Raw genomic sequence first — 26,892 nt, 5'->3', positions numbered from 1 at the left:
AGCTCCCGTTTCGGTGCACAAAGCTGAAGTGTGGCGCCATTTGGGCTTTTGTGGTAATGTCCGCCCCGGGATTGCAGCGCGAGCGCAACCTCGGTTCTGCCGCTTGCCGCGTCCCGTTTTGAAGAGCCTTTGCGCGGGGTGCGGCGGGCGCTAATGTCGCTGCACGGCTGCAGCTTTCTCTCGTAATTCGGGGACATTTTGTGCAGTTGGGGCGATGCTCGCGTCGCGGTCTCGCGATTCCACACGGAACATAAATACAAACTGAAAAACCTGTGAAATCCAAGTTAAAAATTTCTGAGAATGTTTAACATCTGTATTTATTTGATTGTTTTACAATTGTTTTCATTTCTTTAGGAATCCATGCACTTGAATATTTCCCCCTTTACTCGTACTGCACAAAAAGTGGTTCAATCATGTTGAATGTTATAGGGACTGATTATTGCAAATGCAGATCCCAGTGTGTTCTGCAGTGTGTTGGTTAAACTATTTTTATTTATTTATTTTTTGCTAAGGTTTGCATATGGTGGTGTGTTCTTAATAACAGCTTTCCTAAAAAATATATATCCTATTCCTAAAATAAGAAATATCCCAATATATTGCCTTGCTTACAGTATTGCAATGTATCACAATATATCGTATCGCAACCCCTGTATCGTGATGCGTATCGTATCGCCAGATTCTTGCCAATACGCAGCCCTACTAAGGACATGGATTACTGGAACCATGTCCTGTGGTCTGATGAGACCAAGATAAACTTATTTGGTTCAGATGGTGTCAAGCGTGTGTGGCGGCAACCAGGTGAGGAGTACAAAGACAAGTGTGTCTTGCCTACAGTCAAGCATGGTGGTGGGAGTGTCATGGTCTGGGGCTGCATGAGTGCTGCCGGCACTGGGGAGCTACAGTTCATTGAGGAAACCATGAATGCCAACATGTACTGTGACATACTGAAGCAGAGACTGGGCCGCAGAGCAGTATTCCAACATGATAACGACCCCAAACACACCTCCAAGACGACCACTGCCTTGCTAAAGAAGCTTAGGGTAAAGGTGATGGACTGGCCAAGCATGTCTCCAGACCTAAACCCTATTGAGCATCTATGGGGCATCCTCAAACGGAAGGTGGAGGAGCACAAGGTCTCTAACATCCAGCATCTCCGTGATGTCGTCGTTGGAGGAGTGGAAGAGGACTCCAGTGGCAACCTGTGAAGCTCTGGTGAACTCCATGCCCAAGAGGGTTAAGGCAGTGCTGGAAAATAATGGTGGCCACACAAAATATTGACACTTTGGGTCCAATTTGGACATTTTCACTTAGGGGTGTACTCGCTTTTGTGGCCAGCGGTTTAGACCTTAATGGCTGTGTGTTGAGTTTTTTTGAGGGGACAGCAAATTTGCACTGTTATACAAGCTGTACACTCACTACTTTTCTTCAGTGTTGTCACATGAAAAGATATAATAAAATATTTACTAAAATATGAGGGGTGTACTCACTTCTGTGAGATACTGTGCGTATGTGTGTATATATATTTTTTTATTTATACACACTAGGGATGCACCGAATCCAGATTTTTGGGGTTCGGCCGAATACCGAATCCACTGTTTAAGATTCGGCCAAATCCGAAACCGAATACCGAATCCTACTCGCATCCTTAGTTTTAACATCGGCAATGTTGTGTACTGCTTAGGGTCCTTGCCAAGAGGGCTGCATTGGGATTGGGACCCAACGCAAATCTCGCGGGACCCAACGCAAATCTCGCGGGAGCGGGCGGTTTGAACTTTGCTGCGGGCGGGAATGGGCGGCTAACCTAGCGACATGATGTCATTGTCAACAAAATCAAAGTACTTGAAGTCTAAAGAAACGCGCGGTAGCCTAAGCGTTTTAGATGTCCCCGATAGCCCAGGTTATATTCATCTTCCCTACCAGTGCGTCAGAATACATGCAGGTCAGGGAAAGGAACAAACATGAATCTCTTTAATAATAGCAATACAATAAGTTTTTTTTTCCTGCGGGACGGGAGAAGACACAAAATCAATGCATCTCTATTATCGTGCGGGAATAAATTCTCAGAGTTTTGCGGGTGCGGGCGGGAGTGGACATACATATTGCGGGAGCGGGCGGGAGTGTAACACACACGTTGCGGGAGCGGGCGGTAATGGTCAGAAATTCGGCGGGCGCGGGATGAAGAAAACAGTCCCGCGCAGGGCTCTACTTGCCACCACGAGACAAATTGGCATTGCAAATTGAACATAAAGATCGACTTGAATCGCCTTCTTTTGGTTGAAAGTATACTGCCAAACAAAACTTTTTTTGCTTACGAGTTCCATTTTCAGATTCTTACAGCCTACTACATTCGAACGGGTCCTATGTAAACACCTTCACGTAATCAACGGCCGTGTGACGTCGTAGCGCAAGTCTAGGGTTCGGTTTCGGTGGAAAATAAATCTATGGTTCGGCCGAAACCGAACCCCGTCAAAAAGCCCAGGATTCGGCCGAATCCAAATCCTGGATTCGGTGCATCCCTAATACACACACACACACACATATATACATATACACTCACTGGCCACTTTATTTGGTACACCTTGCTTGTACCGGGTTGAACCCCCTTTTGCCTTCAGAACTGCCTTAATTCTTCGTGGCATAGATTCGACAAGGTGTTGGAAACATTCCTCAGAGATTTTGGTCTGTACTGACATGATAGCATCATGCAGTTGCTGCAGATTTGTCGGCTGCACATCCATAATGCGAATCGCCCGTTCCACCACATCCCAAAGGTGCTCTATTGGATTGAGATCTGGTGACTCTGGAGGCCATTTGAGTAAAGGGAACTCATTGTCATGTTCAAGAAGATATTCTGAGATTGTTTGAGCTTTGTGACATGGTGCATTATACTGCTGGAAGTAGCCATCAGAAGATGAGTACACTGTAGTCATAAAGGGATGGACATGGTCAGCAACAATACTCAGGTAGGCTGTGGCGTTTAAACGATGCTCAATTGGAACTAAGGGGCCCAAAGTGTGCCAAGAAAATATCCCCCACACCATTACACCACCACCACCCCCAGCCTGAACCGTTGAGACAAGGCAGGATGGATTCTTTACGCCAAATGAACAGCTTTCATGTTCTTTACGCCAAATTCTTACCCTATCATCTGAATGTCGCAGCGGGTGCCGGTGTGGTCTTCTGCTGCTGTAGCCTATCTGCTTCAGGGTTCGACGTGTTGTGCGTTCAGAGATGGTATTCTGCATACCTTGGTTGTAACGAGTGGTTATTTGAGTTACTGTTGCCTTTCTATCATCTCTAACCAGTTTGCCCATTCTCCTCTGACCTCTGATATCAACAAGGCCTTTTCGTCCACACAACTGCCGCTCACTGGATATTTTCTCTTTTTCGGACCATTCTCTGTAAACCCTAGAGATGGTTGTGCGTGAAAATCCCAGTAGATCAGCAGTTTTTGAAATACTCAGACCTGCCCGTCTGAGTATTTCACTAACAACCATTCCATGTTCAAAGTCACTTAAATCCCCTTTCTTCCTCATTCTGATGCTCAGTTTGAACTTCAGCAAGTCGTCTTCACCACATCTAGATGCCTAAATGCATTGAGTTGCTGCCATGTGATTGGCTGATTAACAAGTTGTGTTACCAAGCAATTGAACAGGTGTACCTAATAAAGTGGCCGGTGAGTGTGTGTGTGTGTGTGTGTATATATAGATAATTAGTCAACTTTTAGAGTATACTAGTGACAGACTTGTACTAAGAGCCATAAAACTTGATTTCAAGGTCTTTAACTCGCTCCACGCATTATGAATTTGGGAATGTAACTACGAGTTGGTCTCCCTTTTTAGACAAATGAAAAAAGAGCCAACCGAAACTCGAATCCCATCAAAACGATTTTCTTTTTAAAAAGCTAACACTTTTTAAACTACATTTTATCAGGTCTGCCGACGGGGTCCCTGCCAAATGGACAGATTCCATTGTGAGATTTGATAGTTGGCAATTAAGCCGAGACATCCTGAAATGCGACTGTGCAGAGTTGCAGAGCGTTTGCCTTGGCTGGGTTCGGATTGTTTAGTCTGCTCTCATTGTGAAGCAGTGCTGTTTCTGAGCAGCAGTTGACGGTTGTTTGCAAAGCGCGGGGGGAAAATGTGAGAGGCCACCATTCCCTGCCATTTATTTATTTTTCCCTGTCCTTGGGACTGGAATCGTTTGTTTTTGTTTTTTTGGTTCCTGTTACTCTATTCTTTGGGAATTATGCTTTTTCACTGTATATGTGGCTGCTGAAATGTAGACTTTTCATGACCTCACTGTGCAGGCTGTGTTTCATTAATGACCAGCTCTGTGGTTTGTGTAGAGGAATAGTTTTCAAATGACACCGTCTTGCATTAGTGCAAAGCAGCAGCTGCAGAGAGGCTGAACGCAGCCAATTATGTGGCTTTGAAAGGTGTGAAAAGTTCAAGTCCCATTGCAGGAGCCTTGCATTTATAATTTGCGTGTGTAAATTTTGTTTTGTGCATGGTGTGTGTGTGTTAAATCGGAACTGCCGGAGACTTGTAAAAAAAAAAAAAAAAGTTACCTGCTAATGAAACATTTTTCTTTGATTCTGTGGCAACTTGTCAGGCGAATTTGAATGTTGACCCCTTTCCGTGTGCCAGCGTAATTGCTTTGCCACTTTCCTCTCACTTTTTAAGTAATTAAAAGACATTTTAAAATATTTTTTTGGCTCATACCTTGGTGGCAACCATCCACCCCGATGCATTTATTTGTCAGGAGGAAACATTCAAATTGGTCTTTAATTGACTGGCGTTCAATACAGACCACTTAGTAACATAACCCTGAAGCTCTTCTCGTACGTGTGCATTTTGGACTACTGTAGCCACCGGTTTGCTACTTCTACAGTATTAAATGTCCTCTGGGTAAGCTTGGATTTGTCCGGGCCAAACAAAAGACCCCTGTTTAGTGCCTGTGTCCTGCTGTTCGACTCTTCCTCTGATGGGGTTCTTTCATGATGCTAGTTGAAAAGTTTGCTTCATGCATGTTTCGATGGTTTTTGTAGGTATTTTATTACGGTGTCGTAGTTAAGTTTGGTTGCTGGCACAGAGGGTTCAGTTGTTAGTCTAGGGGTGTAGTTTGAGCAGAAAGGGCGATGGGGGCCGAAACTCAGTGAGCCTGAACAATGGAAGGATTAGCTAAGAGTCCAGCTATGTATTTGAAGTCATGTCTGAGTTTGTTTGGGGAGGTGGATGTGCGTTTAGATGACCCGACGGCAGCTGTTGGGCACTTTTAAACCGTCAGAACATCCTTCCATTCCTTTTCCCTCCTTCCCTTCTGCTTTCCATCCAGTAAAATGCAGAGAGTCTTGTACGTGCCGAAGTCCTGATGAGGGGAAAAATGTTGGAAGTATGCCGTGGGCTTTGGTTTGGATGTGTGAATTCAAATGGGTCGTGATTGTAACATTCGCAGTTTCTTCTGTTTTGAGTGTGATTCTTCAGATACAAGGATGTATTGAAGATGTTCGTTAAGAGTCGCACAGCAATTCATCAAATAATTAATCAATTATTGCTCACTATGATGGCACTATCAACCGAGGAGTGAATTAAACCGCAGCTGAGCAGCATCAACATATGTAAACATTGTAATAGCATGTGAAAAATGCAATCTGATTTCTATTTGATTCAGGTTATATAGATGAGAGACCTTTATCGAAACTTAGACAATGATATTATACAATGAAATGGGAGAAAATAAAGTTTAAAATATATTTTGCCTTTCCTTTGCATATATGTACACTCTCAGAAAAAAAGGTGCAAAAGCTGTCAAAAGGTATGCCTTTGTATCTTATTTACCCCTAAAGTGTGCATACAAGTACCTTAAAGGTACATATTAGTACCTAAATGGTACATATTTGTACCTTTTTTGTACAATGTACAGTGTATGCATGTATGTTTTGAAACCCACGTGTCTCATTCTATCTGTACAACTGTACTTTTTTTCATTCCTGAGTTCTCTGGGAACATTTTATTTGGCTTATTTGAAAACACTTATTGTGGCTTGAAAGGCCCTTTTCCTGTGCTTTAGCTTCTGGTACAAATAGTCTAAGCTTTTTACGGTACAGAGCAATTTGTACTTTGAATAGAAGCTGCTGTTTAAGTTTGTTTCAGTGTTTTTGATTGGCCTGTATTTGAAAATCAAATGGGGACTGTTTTTCATAGCAAATGCTTCCATTTTGAACTCTTATTTTGTTATTTAATATTTTTTCCCCTTCCTTTTGCATAAACGATTACAATTTTTGTTCCATTCCAGGAATTAATGGAAACCATTTGCATCGGGGGGAATGACATTGAAAACATGCAGTGCGGTTTTCAATGTCATCACAGGCTACTTTTTTGTGGCTAAAATGACAGAAGAGGGCTGCTTTTAAGTACCACACAAGCAAACTGATAAGTGAATCATTCCACTCTCTAAACCCTTTTTATTGGTACTTTAATAACCACTGTATTATAAATTATAATGTATTCCTCCGTTTGCTAATGCCCTTCAATATAGCCATCTAAAATGTGTTCTGAAAGTTATTGTGGCTACCTTTTCAAAGGCAAATCAATTACATGTTTTTGGTAATGCACCATAATTCCGCCGTCAATGGACGAACGGATGAATTGAAGCGATTCAGAGTGGAGACGTTGTTCCTGTGATGTTTTTTGTTTGCACTCTGCACTATTGACTGCGCCCAATCAAGAGCAAGTATTCATCCTCCATTCCCGCCATAATGGAAACGGGTCGTCGGAGGCACCTGATTACGACCTCCAGTTATGTTCGGCTAATGGAATATGGAGTTCTCGTTCACCACGTGTTGTTAAAGCAATTCGGCCAAAAGTTTTCCTCAAACTCGACGTTTAAAGAGTTCGCCATTTCTGCCAAATTGCAGAGCGCAAGACTTAAGAAGGATATCGGTAGTGAGATCTTCAGGAAGTAAAAATTGCCACTTGCATACTGTCTTTGACCGACCGTGCCAAAGCTTAACCACTCCACGAGAACATGTGCCATTTAGAAAGATATAAAGGAGTGATTTTATTACCCAGTACATCTCTCCTCAGAAGCGATTTCATTTCTCTTTTCAGCCGCCACAGGAGTCTTTATTTGATCTCATATTCCTGAATTGAACTGCCTCAAACTGGCCGGCCTCAGTTTATTTTCATTTGGAAAACACATTTTCTGTTCAAGAGGACACGGGGGTAGTTGGGATTGAGGAGGGGGCTGTCAGGCTCTGTGTCGAATGTAAATGTCTTCTTTTAGTCACTTTTCACTGTAGATTATTGGAGTCTAAACTTTTCATTTTCTCCCACCTGGAGCAGATCCGACGTGTGTCTGCAATGCCTACAAACGAGACCGTCGAGTCTTAGTCTTTCACTTCGAGTCTTCGTTGGGTTTGAACTTTTCAAGGAGCTTGTCTGCTTGTTCACAGGTTGTTAATGTTAAATTTTTGGGGATTCTTCAATTATGGCAAACACTTCTTGTTTATATTGTCATCGTTTTAAGATGTCATCTATTTTAATAGTGGATTGTCATAGTTTAATATTGAGTCTAGGGCAAGGATAAAGCAATAAAATCTGGCCTATACATAAAAGACATTTGAAAAAAGTTTCAAAGATGGTTTTAATGTGACATTCATAAAACAAAAATAAATGTTAGTTTTAATAAAGATCAACCCTTCAGCCATAAAACTGCTTATAGTTGAAGAAACACCCGTTTGGGCCACGATTGGGGTTGGGAATTGCTCTTCTCCTTGCGTTCTCAGGCTGTCTGATGCACCCAAACAACTCTTCCCCGCTTCAGATTTTGTCATGTGTTGACACAGATGTTCAGGCGTGTGATCCAGCACGAGATGTTTTAAATATCGGTGGTGGGGTGAGACCGTCTAGTCCAAACAAGGCTGTCACCTCGCTAGAGTCTGATCATATGGGACTTTATCAGGACTTCAGTGTCTCTGTTGGATTCTCCCGCTAATCACACCTCTCTGACCTGTCTGATGACAGCACTATGAAAACATTCAGCAGTTTTCAGAGACCAGAAACCCTCAGCCACCCCTGCCCCTCTTTCTCTCATATTCTTTTTTTTATTTGGCTAGCCTCCATACAGCGAATTACCTCCAGATGTAATTCCTATCCCCGCCCCCCTACTGAATTAGTGGCTAGTAAAAATTAGGTTTAAATTAGCTGCGGCATGGAGAATGGTTAAGTTTGAAATTTCCTTATAATGAGTTTATTATTCTTTGGTGGGATGCCATTTTCCTGAATTAATTCTCTCTTTTTTTTGAGTAATTGCTGTCTGATTGAATAGAATCAAACCTCTGGATTGGATGTAGCTCATGGTACTTTTGAGGTTCTGGTGTAATGTGAAACGGGCTAAGACGTGTCCAACTTTCCTGCTGCTTTTTATCGTTATATTTTTCTGTTTTCTTTTTCTCCCAGTCTTTGTGATTTTTTTTTTTTTTTTTTTTTTTTTAATTTATTTATTTATTTATTTTTTATTAAGAAAATATTTAAAATATTTGGAGTATTTGTGATCAGATTGTGTAAATCTTCATGCTTTAAACTGCAAATTTAAAAAATAAGCCCAGTTTATTCTCATATATATCCAAGGAAAGAATTTGTTCAATTCACTATTTCCAAATATCACATTTCAATCTTATTGAGCAGAAGTGTGTGAAGAGTCACGTGTGCTTTTTGTGATTAATTTTGCTAGGCATGAAACTTGACTTACTATTTTGGTAGTAAATTCAGAGCTAGCTTGGTATTTTAATTTGAAGAATGAAGATTTGGGCAGACAGAGCACAAGCTTTTCAGACATTTATATATAAATTAAATTTATTATAGAGAAAGTGTTTAATTTTTTTTTCATTAGAATCATCTTTTTCTCCTTTTATCTTTTGAGTTAAGTGTCAGAACAACAAAAACAAACATGTAACTTTAATGTTTGTTTGTTTGTTTTTGTCTTGTTGGCAAGTGTTGTTAAATTTATTAGCAAAAAATGTTTTGTTTTATTTTCAACCTTCTGTCCTTTATCCTTTGTCCTTTATCCAATGAATTGGTTTGGTCGTGTTAATAAACATGAAATGTTACCAACAAAAAGTATCCATTTTCTTTGTTTTGCGATACAATAATCAATGTTTTTTTTTCATCCCGTCTTTTATCTTTTGAGTTGTTTAAGAGTCTAAAATACTAAATATTACTGGGTTTTTTTTTTTGTTTTTTTTGGTCATGTTGACAAACGTGTTGAGTGGTCATCGTTGAGTACTTGTCATGTTGCCTTTCATCTTATTACAAGTTTGGCAGCCCATTACCTGCGTTTCTCCAACAATGCGACACTAATACAAATTACAGCCTTTACAGTATGATAATATCTCTTGAGCGAGAGGAAGTCGGCTGCCATTCAGTTTGCTTTCATCTGCCGCCAATCTGCCGCATAACAGGTAAACTGCTGTGAGCTGCACTTGCTTGTATAAATTTACCCACACAGTCAAGTCTTTGATTTCATCAACTCATCTAATTCAAATGCGCTTTTGAAGGAGCCCACATTTTAAGGGTAGACACAGAAGAGCCAATTTAACCTGGAGTGTCTGTCTCGTTCTGCGGGGCTTTCTGTTTGAAGTGGCCGGTCAGCTTGAACTGTCTGACTTCTGTCATTTCGATCTCTTTTATTTCTCTGCTGAAATGTATACTTCAATCCTCCCTACAGATGCTAGAGTGGAGCAGGTATCATTAAACAAAGAAAATGAGAATGAGAGAGCGCGAGAACGTCGTCGCGGCTGCTGGGGTTGGTTTGTTTTCAATAGGAACTGAAGGTAAGGCCCTTTTCCTGGGGCCGCTTGCTGAGCCTGTTGATATTGAGTCGAGCAAACACTCTCTCTGGGATCTCCTGTCGGGCGTCCGGCCAGGGTCGCAAATGAAAGTCACATGTGAGGAATCCTGCGCGGGGATCCTCTGAGCTGAAGCTGGCCCCCGTCTCGCTCCTGGCCCCTGAGCTTAATTAGCTTTTTAATGGAGGTGCCACCAAACGTAGCTTATTTAGTGGCACAGATAGCGGCTTATTTTGATGTGCGTTGCGTCTCGGAGCTCTTTGAGGCTCGGGGTTGTTATTTTCAGAATAATGCTGTGGATTAAACACGCATCTTATCTTGCGCTGTTGTGATAGTTGAGCTTTGCTCCATCCCCCTCCCTCGCCTACTGAAGTATATATGCAAATACATTTGGGGACTATCATTATAGGCTACTTAATAGGACTTCATTAAGGTTCCGCCATGCAAGGCAAAAGGAGGTTGCCATGGGTACGGTGGCGCTTAAGTACAGTATATTATAATGTTTAGCTGCCTGTTATATAATCATTGTGCTCTAATGGTCCATTTCAGGTCATATCGATCGGTGATGAAGAACATCATTAAGATGAAGAGAGGCCGTTCTTATGAGTTTGCCATTAATCTCAGTTTTTCTTTACGTTTTTTAACTCAAAAAGAGAATGGGGTATGGATAGATCAAACCATGGTAATCGGACAGAGATTCTCTTGCCTTGTGAAATGGCAAGAACATCCTGATCACTACAGATGCAACAAATTTGAGCTAAAAGAAATAAGAGAAGCTGATTTTTGATTAGGACAAATAATTAGTGGACTTGTGGTTTTGTTTTTGTGGTGGTGATATATTACCAATATATGCATATATAATTTGCTTAAAATAATATTTCAAAATTTAATTATAAGCAATGAGATAAATGTATTATTAATATAGATTAATATGTAATTTAATGTAATACGTTGCAATTAAATGTGTATTTGTTTGTGTATGTGTGTAGATAGATATAGATAGATATATATATATATATATATATATATATATATATATATATATATATGCGCAAATATATTGTTAATCATTTAATATATTTTTAATGATAGAAAATGAGACACAGCTACAAAAAACTAATTAATAACAAAAAAAGAAATGCATAATTATAAGCAATAAGTATATATGCATTTGTTTATATGCAGATCATGATGATGATTTATTATTATGATGATGATGATGATGATGATGATTTATTATTACTATTATTATTATTATTGGTAACGCTGTTTGTAGATTTTGACACAAGGAGGAACTAAACCTTCTGTTAGTCAACCAAGCCAATGGTTATTGACTTACACAACAATCTTAAATTAGGTAAACAGCAGCTGATCAGTCTGGGATGCGTAACTCTTAATGAAGGCTGAAGGTGTTTGATTTAAGTTGACTGTGATTAGGGACTAATATACTTTAAATTTGCAGTGTTTGAGTGTTGCATTTTGTTTCAAACTCATACATGTGCAAATAAGTGTACACTGAGGATACAGGCAGACCCTCAGCTGAGAGTTTATTAGGGCTGTTTACAAGCGCGGAGTGCATTCCACAGGCTCAGTCATCTGCCGAATGGATCGGAGGCGGAGATGAGCTCAAGTGGATAACTCTCCAGCCAGAGAACATCTTTAATGCTGCCGGCGTTTCTGTCAGGCCTGAAACACACATCAGACTCTCAGTGAGTGCACACACTAGCTCAGCTTAATCTGCTGTTAGCTCAATCTTTTGTGGTGGTCGACCGGTAGGAGTTTTTCAAGGGCTGATGCCAGAATCTAGAAAGCAGGGTGGCTGATATAATACCAACATACTAGGTTTAATTGGAAATGTGGAATTCAAAATTTTATCTAATTAGGTATAAACAGAGATCTGACATTTTGAAAAAGAAATAAGATTCTGCACTGTTTCTAGGTCACCTTTTTTTTCCAGTTATCATGTACAGATGGTCAGATTTTCAAGACTACTTTGGATCATCTAAAATCATGCAGGAGAGCATGATTATATAGTATTATACTAGTGGAGTTTGTGCACATTATTTTTTTTTCCCAACTTAGTTAATTTTTAAGTTTTTTTTGTTTGTTGTTAAATTACAAATTATACAATATTGTATAATTTTTTTTTCTAATGATCTGTCCAACTTGCATAGTACAATTTAATGGCAGCATTTTAGATTTGTACACCTTATTTCATGCAGTGTTACAAAGATTCACCCCAAAATTGTAAAAATGGCTTTTTATTAGCAATTGACAATCCTGTCAGATTTTAAAACTAACACAAGGGGGAGGTAACACCTCTTGTAATCGGCCAAGGAACATAATTCAAATTTCATCCCATTAATCACTAATATTTACCATGCAAGAGTTTCATTTGTGGTTTTGGTGTTCTCACTGATGTGATTGTGAAATAAAAACAGGATTTATATGTTCAGTGTTGTTTAATGGTGTGGTTTTTGCCACTATGAAAGAGCCTAGTGGTGTCGTGGCTCCAAAAAGGCCCAGTTTCCCCCTCTAGACACCTTCCGGAGGTTTGGGGCAGGGCGTTTTGTGTCTGCTTTAATTGAAAATTAGTAGTTAAGGGGGTTGCCATGGAAATTATGCCAGTGCTCGAAGACACCAGCTCTGCCACCACACGAGTCCATCCCCCCTCACCCGACACTTTCTTCTGCATGCGCTCGAGAGCTGCTGCTGGAATTGTTTGTCCTCATTGACCTTGCGGTCCACAGCCCTGTGAAATGAGGAGGAAAAAAAGAGAGGGAGTTAAGTGAGACACAGACGGAATAAAACCAGATATGAGTGAGAACTGAGAGTAGCTAACAAGCGCTAAAAGCTAAAGCGGCCTGTTTGTCTCGTGAAGTGAAGGTTAGGGCGCGATGTAGCCTGTAGTGGTTGGGTCGAAATGTAAATGTGATGCATTAGACATAATTCCTGCAGTGACGCTGAAACCTAGAGGCCTTCCATGCCTGCCGGTGCAACCTTTTACACTTCCTCATAGAGCGTTTGCCCTAGTCTGGAGGGGTGGAGGCCCAAAAAAACAGCGTTGGCTTGAGCTCACCAGTTTCTAATGATATCATACAGTTAAAATATGTTCCGGTAGAGCTGGTAGATAATCTGATTCTCGGAGCCTGTTATATCATGCTCAGAGCGGGGAGTTCAAGTGGTCTTACGGTGCATGGAGTTCTTTTTTAGCTAAATAAATCTGTCATGCTTGGCTTGGGTGGATCGTGCACAACATGAAAGTTCTTGCTCACCATGATGTGTGCATATTTTTAAGACCTTCTACAGTTGTCTATGAGGTAATTGTTTTTATTAGAGCTTGAATAGTGAATTGCTTAGTTGTCCATTTCCATATAAATCGTGCTTTTACGTCAGTCTTTTGTATTTAAAATCTGCTCGTTCACATCTCCCCCGTTTACCAACAGCTGGTTCCTCGCTCATGTTCCAGCGGCGTCTACGCAAATGCTCCCCTCACTTTTCAATCTCCATGTGGCGATGGGAAGCCTGCAGCAGATGGACTTGGTTTTGCATCTGCCGCGTGCAGACTGGCCTTTGTACTCCTCTCCTGGGGGAGAGCGTGGCTCTCGTCTCTGCGAGCGGATTCCTGTCTGCGGGAGCAGCTAAGAGAAACATCTGTGGCATGCGTGGTGAGAGAACGAGAAAAAAGGGTTGACAAACAGCATTAGTTTACAATACGAAAGCTAAAGATTTTGAAGGTTTAATTGCATGCAGTAAATGAGCAAATATGCATGTGTAAAAACAAATTTGCAAACCCATCTGGTTTCCAAGCTTTTATTTGTCCATTCTCACTCTCATACTTCCCTCGTAAGAACTTTTTTGGGTTAGCTTGACCTAATAAGGAAAGCAGCAGCAGGCGTATTTATTTATTATTTCCACCATACTATCACTCAACTTGCTAAAGGAGCCCTCCATCAATCTCCAAAGGGAAAAAAAGGAAACACAGGAAAAAGAAGTGCCACCCCTCCACCTCCCCACTCTGACAATCAAACCGCTGATTTTTGTGTACGATTAGTCCTCGGGTGCCAAAACAATCAAGAGGTCTGCTTGATTTGTTTTAATTACAGGCGTAAAAATGCCACGGGTTTCTCGGACGTGATCGGACAAGAGGCGCTCGTGTAAATACCGCTGTAAATAGTTCACTGATGATGGCTTTGACAGTGAACGTCAGCTAGTTTTTTCTTTCTTTCATTCTTCATACCCCCAACCTCTCTCTTTTCCCCCCTCCTATTTTTTTTTCGTGCTCTGATGCTGTTGCCTACCAGTGGCATCCTATTCCTCATTTTTGATGCAAGTTAATGCTTCAAGGCTTCTAAGAATATCTTCAAATGCCTCTACCTTCAGGGAGTGGGATTGTGTGTCGTTCCTCAAAAGGTAGGTTACTTTTTCTTCCCGGCTGAGATTGTTGCATTTTTTGGTTTTTATTTAGGAAAATGCAAAGCTCGCTAGTTTGACTTGCAAGAAGGTCGCATGCTGGCTAATCTCAATGAATACAAAAAAAATAAGCAAGCAGGAACACGTACCTCACGTTTTTAGGGGCTTGGGACGTCCTCCACAGCTGGCCGCGTGTGTTAAATCCCCTCTCGGTTGGAGTCCGAATGCATGAGAAAGAGAGGAGAAGGAGAGCGAGAAAGTGTGTGTGCGTGTGCCGTGAGCCGCGTGCTCAAATGAGAGCAGCGAGAGGCTGCTGGCGGAGCGCGTTCCGAGTCCTCGGCTCCGCACGCAGGCTGTGAGAGAGACACTGGTGCACACGGTCACACACACACACACACACACACACTCTCACACACTCGCTTCTTTCAGTCAGCAACTCGGTCAGCTCGGACTTCCTTAAAAAAAAAAAAAAAGATAGAAAGAAAGAGGGAGAGGGACATTTTTCAAGAGCATTTTTAGATTAGGAAGCCCAGCAGTAAAACCTGCAATGGTTAGTTGCATTTTCAGATAATTTTCGGAGAGATTTAATGCTAATGATGCCAGTATTTCCAGTGCGTCACAAAAGGCAGAAAAGCTCCAGGTCAGGGTGACACATTTCCATTTTAGGCACTTTTTTCATCACCTCCCTTCGTTCCCGGCCGGTCGCACGGCTTCCCAAAGCCCTGCGTCTCCTATTGGGCCCTGTCTGCGCGCTGTTGTAATTGCTCGGTGACAAGTGGAGATGAAGGAATAATTGTCAGGAGATAGGGGTCGTTTTTTTTAATGGGTGCACTGCTGATTTAAGTATGCATGAGCGACGCGTGAGGGACGGGGCCAAAGAGGCTCTTGTTTATGATGCGAGTCTGTATAAACACAGTTGGAGTGATGACACTGATAATCGCACGCTCTTCCCCGTGACGCCCGCCTCTCCGCGAATCACCCTCTCCAGCCGTCCCACACCGCTCACCTGCAGGTAATAAAGCTACCTTTTCCTCCATCCATCCATGCTTTCCTGCTTTCATCCATCCATCGGGTCTTTTCACTCTCGCTGTCATTCCTCAAGGCTTGTGCCGTGCTCCGGCTTGGTTTGTGGGCTGCTTTCATCTGTGGGTTAATTGCTGGTGATAATGGCAATGACGATAATGAATGTGGTTTTGTGCGGGTGTGTGCGCGCGTGCCGTTAAGTGTGTGTGAGTGTGTGCCGAAGAACAGTGTGCTTTGACTTTGCCTAGTAGGTGATTTTATTTGAAGTGAAGTGTTTGTGGAGTTTACAGTGTGCTGGTAGGAAATTAAATCATTTGAGTAATTTTTATAGTTTTTTTTGTCTGCTGTATATTAAGAGTTAAATAATTTTTTGAGTAGCTGTTGCCATTTTTGTAGGGCAATAATTGTAAAATTCTAATTAATGTACGTTTTTTTTTTTTTTCTTTTTCTTTTTTAATGATTTAATATTTTTTTTAATTTGAAAGAGTTAAGATTTCATAGTCACCTAAAACTTAAATGAGCCTATCCCATTTTGGAGGTGGGGTCAGTAAAATGATTAGCCCTCAAGTACTAATTATCCCTATCAAAGGCGGGCAGATAATTTGTTTACTTAAATATTCATAAGGGTGAGTGACGCTCGCTATTGGGCTGTTGTGAGCATATTATTACGTTTTTATATGTCTTTGTGCTGGAATGTGGACGTGGTCTTCTTTATAATTTAATACTCTGATGCATAATGAGCTGCATGATTACTACATACTATATAGAGAATCAGATGGATAATTTACATTGTTCTCCTGAGTCTGTGTGTAATAGCTAGTTTAGTGCGATAAAATGTTGCATATTTGGTGTTTTTTTGTTTTTTGTTTTTTTATGCAAATCCCCTCGATTGAGCTTTTTCCATGCCTCATTGTACACTCTTTCCAAAAATAAATAAAAATAAAACAACAAACAAAACAAGAAAAATATGAATTTCAAAAATTGTTTAACCAAAACACATGTTTACCTACGTTTTGTATGTGGCAATTAACACCGCTCATTAGCCAAGGCGGTTATTTGTTTTGAAAGTTTAACCAATCACTTTGTTATGCTAATTGTGATGTAATTTAATTTGAGTCCCGTAATGATGATGCCGCTATTATCCCCATAAATGATGCAGTTAAGCATCACAGCCTTATTTGCATGTGCTTGAAGAGGGAAGCTGGATGAGACGACGCCAGCATCACTCTCGTTTTCCTCCCTCTGTTCTCCCACGTCCCTCCGGGTCCTCTTCGGCCCGTCTGGGCTCATTGATGATCAGCCTTTTTTATCTGATATTTTAATGTGAAATGAATCGACTGGTTACTCTTGCCGCACAGATGTAAATGAAATAATTGAAATACCAGACTATTAAAAAATGCAAATGGATTTCTTCAGTCGAGGCATCATCACACAGTGAAGTCATGGAGAAACGATTGATTTGTATTTTTTTATTTTTTTTTGTGCGCATGTGTGTGCACTGTACTAGTTTGCAATCTACCTCCTTGAGTTCACATTTGCACATCAAAGTGCTGCTTTGTTGGTGAGAGGTTAATTTTTAATCCATTGATTTCATGGCCTCTGGTTTGGACATGCAGATGGTGGCTGATTAGTTAGCGTGTGTGCGGCTGGCGTGTGTGTGCTCGAGTTCCTGCAGTCGTGTGGTTGAATTTTTAAGAAAAAAAAATCAATTTGAAAGTCCTACAAGAGGATCCGCTTCCCTCCTGAAATGCACTTCTGAGAACCCTTCAGCCCGGGCTCTCGCTCTGTGACTAAGTCTCCCTTAAAGACTGCCCATTATCTATTTTGTCGAGGTTTTAGACTCGGGGTAATTTTCCTCGGGAAAGATTATTTTTCTCTCGACCAATCTCGCCTGTTACTGCCCTAATTGGTTACATAAATCTTGTCGGGTATGAATGAGAAATGTTGGGGTGTTGTCAAGTGTAATCTTCACCCTTATTTACCAATTCATTAAGATCTATCGATGCAGGACCGGGCCGAAAGAATGACAACATAAATCAGAGCGGTGCGACATAATGACCCTAATCAGCCTCAAATAAGTGGAAACGTCACCATGAGCTATGTCTCTCCGCGGCTTCGTGTCTGTGTGGCGGCACCAGGGCCGTCCCGGTCGTTAACGCGGCTTCGTGTCCCAGGCAGGGGCGAGTGCGCTTGCCCCCTCCACCCCAAGGCTTTTAATCTCGCCCCACACGCAGCCGGTGTCACAAAGGATAATTGCGGCATGAAATGAAATGAAATATGCATTTGAGGCAGGTAAATAGTGTAAGACGATGGATAAATAGTGAGAAAGAGAGCGAGGGAGAGACTTTCTCTTCCTGCCAGAGATGATTGGAGCAGACAATGGGGCCTCCTACTTTTATAGGTCAATTACTGGTGATTAGGTGGGCTGAGTTAATTAAAGAAATTACCCAAAATGCAAGCGCAGGGACTGCTTGATGAGATACCAGCGTCACTGTCTAGTCACCCACTTTTGGAGCTGCTTTCGTTCGAGAGGGAGGTGCTTGCTGGGTAGAATTTGAATCAAACGGAAAGATTTTTTTTTTTTTTTTCGGAAGTGCTGGAAAATCTGAACGAAACTCCAGCTTTGTAGGTCACTTTGTTTAGCATTTATTAATTGTGTTTTTTTATTTCTCAAGGATTTGGTTTTGTTTCAGGGCTTCTTCAGGATTTATCGCAGTTTTCTTTGTCCCCTTAGTCTGTGTTTTTTTTTCCCTCTCTCTTTCTTTTCATCTCCCTCTCCTTTTCTCCTTCTTTTAATGTAAATAGCCCAGAATTAAGTTCTGAACATTCAGCGCTGAATGAATCGAATCACAGATGGTCTATTTATCGTGAATTTTTTTTTTTCTTGAATGTGTTCTCATTTTACCACTGATAACAACACTTGATTCGGTTACTTTGCATACTATTAATCCTGAAAAGCGATGTATTCATCCTCCCCTTTCATTTTTGTACTCGTGGTATAAATATGATTTCCCTCATGCTCTTTTTACTGTATAATCTCGTCCATTGTGAATCACTTTGAAATCCCTCTATCTGAGAAGAGGGTGCCTGTAATATTACAGTACATTCAGGTTTAGAGGAGAGTCATTAACGGTGTACGGCGACCCTTAAGAGCCAAAAAAGACTGCTGGCATGCACGGTTTAACTTTTAAATAGCATTTTTTTTTTTAGCTGTTCAGTGGCATTTTTAATTAGTATATTCCCAATTTCACATGTAGTACAGATGCACGGGATGAAATTCAAACTTTGCATCATCATATTCAAAATCTGGCATTTTGATTTATTAAGCATTCCCAACTGTTAAATATTGGAGAATAGCAGAGCCACGCTGCTTTATTTTGTATGCATTGTAACTTATGGCAATGATGAATTAATTTCAGTGGAGCACAGAATTTGTGATTATTTTAAATGGTATCCATATCTTAACTGAATCAGAGCGGGTGAAGCTAGCAGACTGTGAAATGTAATTTTTAGTATTTTTTTTTTTTTTTCCCTGTCTTTTTTCACCCTTCCTTGCAATGTTAGGATTCCGGGCACCTGAGCAATGCACTGATAATGACTAGACTTCTTGGATCACAGAGTCTGCCTTTCCGATGCCTCCCTGAAATAATCATCAAGCTCTTTTTCAGGTCTGTTCTTCGCGTCCTATCAGGGGAGAGGGCCGCCGGTTTCCACAGGAGGGGAAAAATGAAGTGCGTCTCGGCGAAAGTGGATGATTTTTGTGAGTGTGTGTGTGTGTGTGTGTGTGTGAGAATGTGTTAATGTCACAGTCGCAGCCTCCAGTGCCCCTTTTCAGCGACTTGTATAAAACATATCCCGCGGTTTCCAAGCGCTTTAGATGATGGAAAACTTAGAATCGCGATATCCGAGCTCCGATAAGAAGGGTGCCGCATTTGATAATGAGGCAACATTTGTGGTTGTAAAATCAGATCAGCTCAAACGAGCGTGAGTAACTTTACTCCTCCGTGATGAGGAGGGGGTGTGTGTGTGTGTATGAGAAACATCTGGGCTATATTTGTGGCTTTCCCTCCCCACACCTTTCTTTGCAAACCCACCCACCCGAAATCACAGGCGTAGCCCTTGAATGCGCTGTCAGGATCCTGTCTGGGATTTTTCACCTGATGGAAAGGACAGATTTGCACAGCCTACGATTCGAGAGCAAACATTTACACAGCCAGAAAGAAGTCGCAAGCGTGGTACTGTTACAGCGTTTAAAGCACAAAAAACACACAGCGAGAAAAGAAACGGATCCAAATAACATCTTTTATTCCATAAACGTAGCGATTTGGTTTTTATCAGCCTTCTTGAATACTCACCGACTTTCTTTTAGATGATGACTCTTATCAAGATGATATGGGTAATAACGGTTCACAAGCTCAGTGTTTATCACAGGACTCGTCCAATTTTGCCAGTGTCAAATGGGCTGGAGCTTGTCCACACTAAAAGACTTGCAAGGGCTGTAAATATGCTCCAATAGCATGAACCCTTGACCCCAGTGGGTTTTTTAGGAAAAGACAGTGTGTTCTAATGATAGGCAGTTGGCCCCAAGGGTCAAAGACAGAGAAACGGGGGTCCTACAATAGACATGAACAAAGACAGACTTTGGGTGCTGGCTTTCCTCTCTCTCTCTCTCTCTCTCTCTCTCATTCACGCTCGTGCTTTCTCTTCGTCCATCTCTCTCAGGCGGTACAGTACCATACAGACTACCGCCTGAGTGTCATTCACTCAGTGTCATTCAGACACATAACCCACCCACCATCCTCCTCGCATCCGCTCCATCGCGTGGAAACGATCGTGAGCGAAGATGTGTTTCTAATTGACATTGTAATTGGCAGATTTGGATGCTGCCTTCAGATGGCTAATTAATTTATCTCACCGCTGTCATTAAGGTTAAAGCAGCACCTGATCTCTCTGAATACACTTTGCATACATCTGCATGAGCATTATGTTCGGTTAGACACCTACATGCCAGTTGTGGATCATGTGGATTTAGAGGATACAGTGTTAATAATGTGTGTTTCTATAATGACAGGATCAGTGTTCCGCATCATTAAACCTAAAACCAAATTTGAAGGGAAAAAGTTTTTTTTTTTTTTTCTTCTTCTTCTTCCTCCCAATATTACATCAAAATGTCATCCATTCTTTAGTTATTGTAAAACAAGTGTGGAATAATCAGTTCGTAGAAATCATATTTGAATTTCCACTGTGCAAACTGGGATTACATTGATCTGAAATGTAATTTTAATTAGCACTTTTTTTTTTTAGGTTTGAGTAGGAACAGTGTCCTAAACTCATCCCTCACTTTTTAGTCTCCTTCATTGTGGCATTAAAAAACACTCCATTACGTTGTTCATAAAATTCGCGTAAAGGCAATCAAGCGGCCCTTCTCTGAATATTTTAAACATGGGGCATGTAAAATTTATGCCTAATTTGAATACTTATTAGTCGCCTAATCTCTACGGCAGCTTTGTGTTTCTTCAGGAGAGATTCGTCAACCCTCACACTGTGCTGAGTCTCTCTCTCTTTCTCCTGGTCTGCTAATCTTCTGCACTTTTGTTTGTTCCCAAGTTGACCAGTGCATAGTTAGGTGGTGTTCTTTTTAAATAAAAAAGAAAAAAAAGAAAACTCTTGCTTCTAGTGTTTCTCATAAGACACAAGCGTGCTGTTAAAATGTCATTTGCTGATCTGAAAAGCAGCCGTGGATTAGAAGACTACCTCTTTGTTGTGTCGTGTGTTTGATTAGCACCGTTCTTCTTCTTTTTTTTCCATGGCTCGGCTGTCGAGTTACTGTAGGCTCTCGTTCAAAGATCGCTGCTAATTGTCCATACGTAGCAGGTGACAAAATTGATGCGTTTAATCTGTGGAAAGAAGGATGGCGGAGCTCTCAGGGAAATAAATGAAAGTGTTGCTGGAAAAACGAATCCCTTCTAAACATTACATGAGATTAGGGATATTTTATTGTGCGTGCTTGTCATTAGCGTAATTAATATTGTTTATGTTTGAATGCGCTGAAATATGAGACAGTCCATCATCATTTTCTGAGAGAAACAAAATGTGTAATGGGTAGAGAGGAGGGATTCGATGAATATGTGAATGACGGAGTGTGTATTAAGGCTCTTGTGGGTGTATTAGCTATGCAGAACACACCTTGAATTGCGTTTGTTGGGTCGGATGATTCTTTTATTTATTGCAAGGATCTCCACAGATCTTAGCAGGGTTCCTGTGAACGTACACAGCACTTATGCAGGGAAAATTATAAAACATTTATTACCAGAGAAGAGCTAATATGCATAATTTATGCTGTTTTTAGCACAATCATTAGTGATATTCGTGAAAGTTATTTTTTTTTTTTTGTGCCACCACTCTCCCCTGTTTTCATATCTAATAGATGCCAGGGAAAATTAATTTAATATCTTTTCATTTATTTGCCAGAGTAAAAATTGACGTTTGCGATTTTTGTTCTGTTTGAATTTGGTGTTTGAATTTTAATTGTGCTCGGCAGACGGCACTAAATATACGGAAATAATGAATATTTGAGTGTGTGATTAAAATAAAAAGGAGGAAGAGGACTAGATGTGACATAAGCTTTTTTTCTCTCTTCATTTGCCTAGCTGGCGAATTTTATTTAGCTTCAGCTAAAAGAAAAGACCATTATATCGTTCATCACAGTACAGAAGCATGTGATTTGTAATTCCCCCTCTTCTCCCCTCACCTCCTGTACCAAATTTTAATTTTGCATGATTAGCTGTGCGTCATTAAGCAACTCCGTTCAGTCGAGACGCAACGGGGATATTTTAAGACATTTGAACAGAGGGGAAAAAAGGGCTTCATATGTGTTGTATTTCAAACATGCTCCTTTGGAAATTATTCACACCACAGTAAAGTCACTAAATGTATTTTTAAACACACCATGTGATGTTTATCTGTGTGTGTGATGATTGATATGCAAAAAAAGGAAATACAATAAAAATAAAAACATGATTGAACAAAATTAAAAAATAAATAAATAAAAGGCAGGAAGAAACGTGCATCTCTTTGTATTGCTTCATTTACACAGTGAATGCATAATTCCACCCCCTCCCCCCGTTAAATGCTTTAATTTGCAAAGGGAGCAGAGGTTGATAATGGAAAGCTTTTTTTCTTTCTCGCCCCCATTTTTCCTTTTTCTTTTTAACCCCCCCCCCCCCCCCCCCCCCTTTTTTTTTTTTTAGGAGGCAACTAAAGGGGATTGTAACAAGAGCCTTAACCGGTGCCTCTTAATCACTTCTAGGTATTAAGTCATGATGCAGGAGTCGGCCAATGAGACAATAAGCAACAGTTCAATGAGTCAAAATGGAATGAGCAGCCTAAGCAGCCAATTAGATGCTGGCAGTAGAGATGGAAGATCAAGTGGGGAGACGAGCAGTGAAGTAAGCGCAGTCGAGCTGCTGCATCTGCAACAACAGCAGGTAAGTTGCGTCTCTCTCCCCCCCGTCCGTTGTCATCCGCCGCGCTCGGTCTCTTTCTCTCTCTCCCTCCCTCTCTTTCTCTCTCTCTCTCTCTCTCTCTCTCTCTCTCTCTTGCTGGCTCATCAGGCAGCTATTTGACTGACACCCTTCAGTTGTGCACATTTAGACAGGAACTGGACTGTTTTGTTTTATTCTTGATTTTACTTTTTTAGTGCTCGTTTAGTGGCGGTGTTGATTTAAGCTTACTCTAATGATTAGGATTTCAAGAGTTTTGTGCAGAAATCTGGCTGTATTTGAGCTGTTTTTGACTTGTTTTGGAGGTGTTTTGGTGCTTCTTTGCAAGAAGCGTGCCGCTGAGGCCGTGCATGTGTGTTTGTGTGTGAAGTACGGAGCCTTGCTCATGTTTCTTTGTTTGTGGCCACTAGAGGGCCTCCTTATTTGACTTCACAACACTTTATGGGATGCCAAGCAGCTCATTCACTCCAGAAACCTCAACTGATCAGTGCATGTTGTATTTGTATCAAAATATATATGCGTAGGGGATGTTTGCGTTATTATTTTGGCTTTAAAAGCAACACAGTTGTGTGCTGTATGTATGTATGTGTCTCCGTGCAGTGAATGATGGGTTTGACAGCTCACCAGAAGAGCATCATGAGAGGTCAGGCTGAGCTCAGGGTTAGTCTGCAGGCGCTGTGGAGTGTGTGTTCACTTATTCACTCGCAAGTGTGTCATTGGATGTGAGTATGTGTCTGAAAACAGAATTTGTGATTCCTCAGGCATTGTTTGTTTTGTTTTCAAGGATTTAAGTAAGACTTTCAATACTTTTTCGGTTTCCATGGGAATATTTATACTACTAAAATACTTATGTAGGCCAAATAATTGCAAAATTATTTTAATAATGTAACATTTTTATAGTTTTTATATATTTTTAAATGTATATTTAGATTTTTTTATAATACTTAATAATATATAATTTTTTTTATATTTTTATTTATTTATTTTTTTTGGCAGCTTAAGTTTATAGCTATTAAATGGCAGTTCTTTTTATTTTATTTTTTTGTGTGTGTGTGTGTGTGTATGAATGAATGAGTGGCTCAGTCCTAGTGACAGCAGCTGAAAGCAGCCCATGGGCCTGTGGGTAAGACAGGATCAGTGTAGCAGAGTGAAGTGTGTCCTGCGGCTCTTTGTGGGCCCCTCTGAAGGCCCCCCCTTTCATAGCCACCCTCTCCAGCTGGTGATTACAACGGCACCCCCATCTCATGGCCTCTCCTCCCATTCATCATCACACCGGCCGTCTCTCTCTCTCTCGGTGTCTCACACATGCGTCTGATTGGGGTCAACCCCCTGCTTTCTCATTACTGACTTCTGTTTTAACCTGAACACTTCAGCGTGTGTTAGATAGAGATCAGTGTTTGGTGGTTAACGCTGGGCTCCTTAAAAGTGTTTTTGTAAACTTGTATCAAAGCCATTATTGATAATAGTTCATATTTGTGAATTGTTAGTAGTAGTTGAAGTTTTATTGTTATTATTATTATTATAATCCTATTGAAATATTAAACAATGAACATCTTAATTATAGGTTTATATTAAGTGTGTGAATTTAAATATCTATACAAATGTTTATATATTTGGTTTGTATTTGTTATTATGATCAATAAATTATAAACAGACTGAAATAATAAAGTATTACATATTAGGAATTCTAATTAATTAATGTAATTTAAAATGAAAGATAGATGCTTTTATATCAAATGTTTTTGTTTTTATTATTACAGTAAACAAACATAATTATAAACAATAAAAATAAAATATTGATATTCTAAATATGAAAGTATATAAATATGCATTTAATGTAAAATAAATGGTAAAATGTAAACAAATCTATTTTTAATAAGAAAAATTGTAGGTTCAGATATTATTATTATTATTATTATTAAACAGAGTACAGTAAAAGCCAAAAAGCCAATAAAGCAACTTGCCACAGAAGCATCTAACCAGATGTATTATTATTATTATTATTATTATTATTATAACGATGATGATGATTACTATTATAATATTCATTATTATGTAATAATCACTGTTATTGTTGTTACTTGTTGGTAGCAGTAGTTAATATTATTTGTATTGTTTTATTATTACTGTACACAAACATAATTAAAAGTATGGTAATAATAATATTATAAATGTGTATGCAATATAGATATAAATTGTATATAAATTAAATTTTATTTTATATCACTAATAATATTAGACTAGATTAAACTTTGTCATTGCAGAGTAGAGTACAAAGCCAACAAAATATAGAACCATATAGAATCATTACTTCCATTATTATTATTATTAATGTTGTTGTTGTTGTTAGTTACATGTTAGTTTAACAGTAGTTAATAGTAGATAACAATAACAAATAACGTTGATTTTGCTGTATTCAATTGTAAAATTTCATTTTTATTCATATTTAATTCTATTTCTTTCATTTATTATATTATTATAGTGTTATTATTCCTGCATAGCTGCATATTACTTGAATAGATTTTGTTATCTGTCTGTAGATAATCCGCACTAAGAGTGGAAGAAAAGGGCAGTGTAAGCAGAAAGAGTGAAGAGAGAAGAGATAAGTGCCATAGAGACAGTGGAGAGAGTGACAATGTTTCACTTACAGAGAGCGAGCGGGAGAGCGCAGGCAGACACATTGAAATGAGTGGGCCAGCTAACAGGCCTCGGGAGGCTTTTTAAAGGGAGGCCAGGTGCTGTTAACTTCACACACTTCCTGCACAATTCCCTCTCTCACACACCACAGTCAGAGAATTCCTACACATCCGCCTAATAACCACCTAGATCTCTGAGTTTTGGTGCTGTGTGTTTGTGTGTGTGTGTGTGAGAGAGAGATGAAAGAGTCCAATTAAATATGACCGTTAGTAACTGAACTATTGAACTATTTTTGTCCATTGCCAAACTTTCTTACTCAGAAATTACAAATTGCCTTGTGATCTTTTTTTTGTGTTTTATTATTATTATTTTCAGAGAGTGTTTTACATTTGCTATACATTATATTTCCATTATAATCATCTTATGGAAGAAGCATTGCAGCACTGTATGTTTTTTTTTTTTTTTCATGTTTCAGCAAGAATGGTGGTTAAGGACATGGACTTCATTGATTTGTAGGCTGTAGTTAAATGAGCTTTTAATGTTGTTATATTTATAATGGTGTCTGCATACAAGAATGTTTGCATTGATCTGTGGATAATGTGGTTTGATATAATGGAACCTCTAGATGATTGTTCTCGTTTAATAATCTGTGATCGTATGGATTTATAGTGTAGCTAGCCATACTCTGCCATTTAACTTCCTGTCCTGAGAGGAAGTTCTCTGTGGTATATTAGTAAAATGGGCGCCGTTATAAAATCCACACGCCATGCATTTTGCCTTTATTCATTTGAATTCAATTATAGACTCTGCAGTATTTTATACTATATACATGCCATTGGCTCTTGGAATATTTCTGTTTTTATTTATTTGTTTATTTTTAGATCAGTTCTGCACTTTTTATTAGCCACTCTTCCACATGTATTTATGAATGTCGTGTCCAGATGCACAGGACATTGTTCATTTTTTCCCCCTGCTAAGAGCGATTGTTACAGGAAGCGGTGTGTAAGTCACTGGCCCGGTGTAAAAATGACAGCAATTAACCCGACATTTTAGCTTGAGGAGAATTTAAGATGAGACGCCTGACAGCCAGTGTCAGCCATATTTCCCCCTCTTCTTCAGGTGTAAGAGCAAATGAAATTGGAGGTAGTACCGCAGTTGAGGGAGCCACTTGGGGAGGAGGGAGGAGGTGTCCATGGAAAACGAATTATCTAAATAGGACTTATTTTGCACTTATTTACTTCATTTTCCACAACGATTTTCTGCAAATCCAAGAAAACACCTGGAAAATATCCATAAACAGAAGCATAACCGAGAAAAACCACAGTGCTAATTGATATTCAATGAGTCTGACTCCATCATCACCCCACAAACAGATTAACACACATGCATGCGTTCAGAAGAGGTGGGAGGGAGCGTCTCTAGGGGTCCATTGACTGTCATTCAGGAGGGGAAAGTAACAAAGTAACA

The 26,892-nt window shown here is 40.0% G+C and overlaps 1 protein-coding gene across 1 annotated transcript in view; it reads left to right on the top strand.

Annotated features, from left to right (window-relative positions):
* Positions 1-26,892, top strand: part of LOC306861905 (forkhead box protein P2-like) — a 98,768-nt gene that overhangs the window by 21,386 nt on the left and 50,490 nt on the right. Inside the window, exon 4 of the mRNA XM_079404387.1 lies at positions 22,596-22,773. Within this exon, the coding sequence (XP_079260513.1) occupies positions 22,606-22,773 (168 nt within the window). The 5' untranslated portion in view covers positions 22,596-22,605. The remainder of the gene's footprint in view (positions 1-22,595; positions 22,774-26,892) is intronic.

The sequence above is a fragment of the Barbus barbus genome (genome assembly GCF_936440315.1).
Source record: "Barbus barbus genome assembly, chromosome: 42".
Taxonomy (NCBI): Eukaryota; Metazoa; Chordata; class Actinopteri; order Cypriniformes; family Cyprinidae; genus Barbus; species Barbus barbus.
Note: the sequence above shows the minus strand (reverse complement) of the source record. Positions and strands in the feature narration are given on the sequence as shown.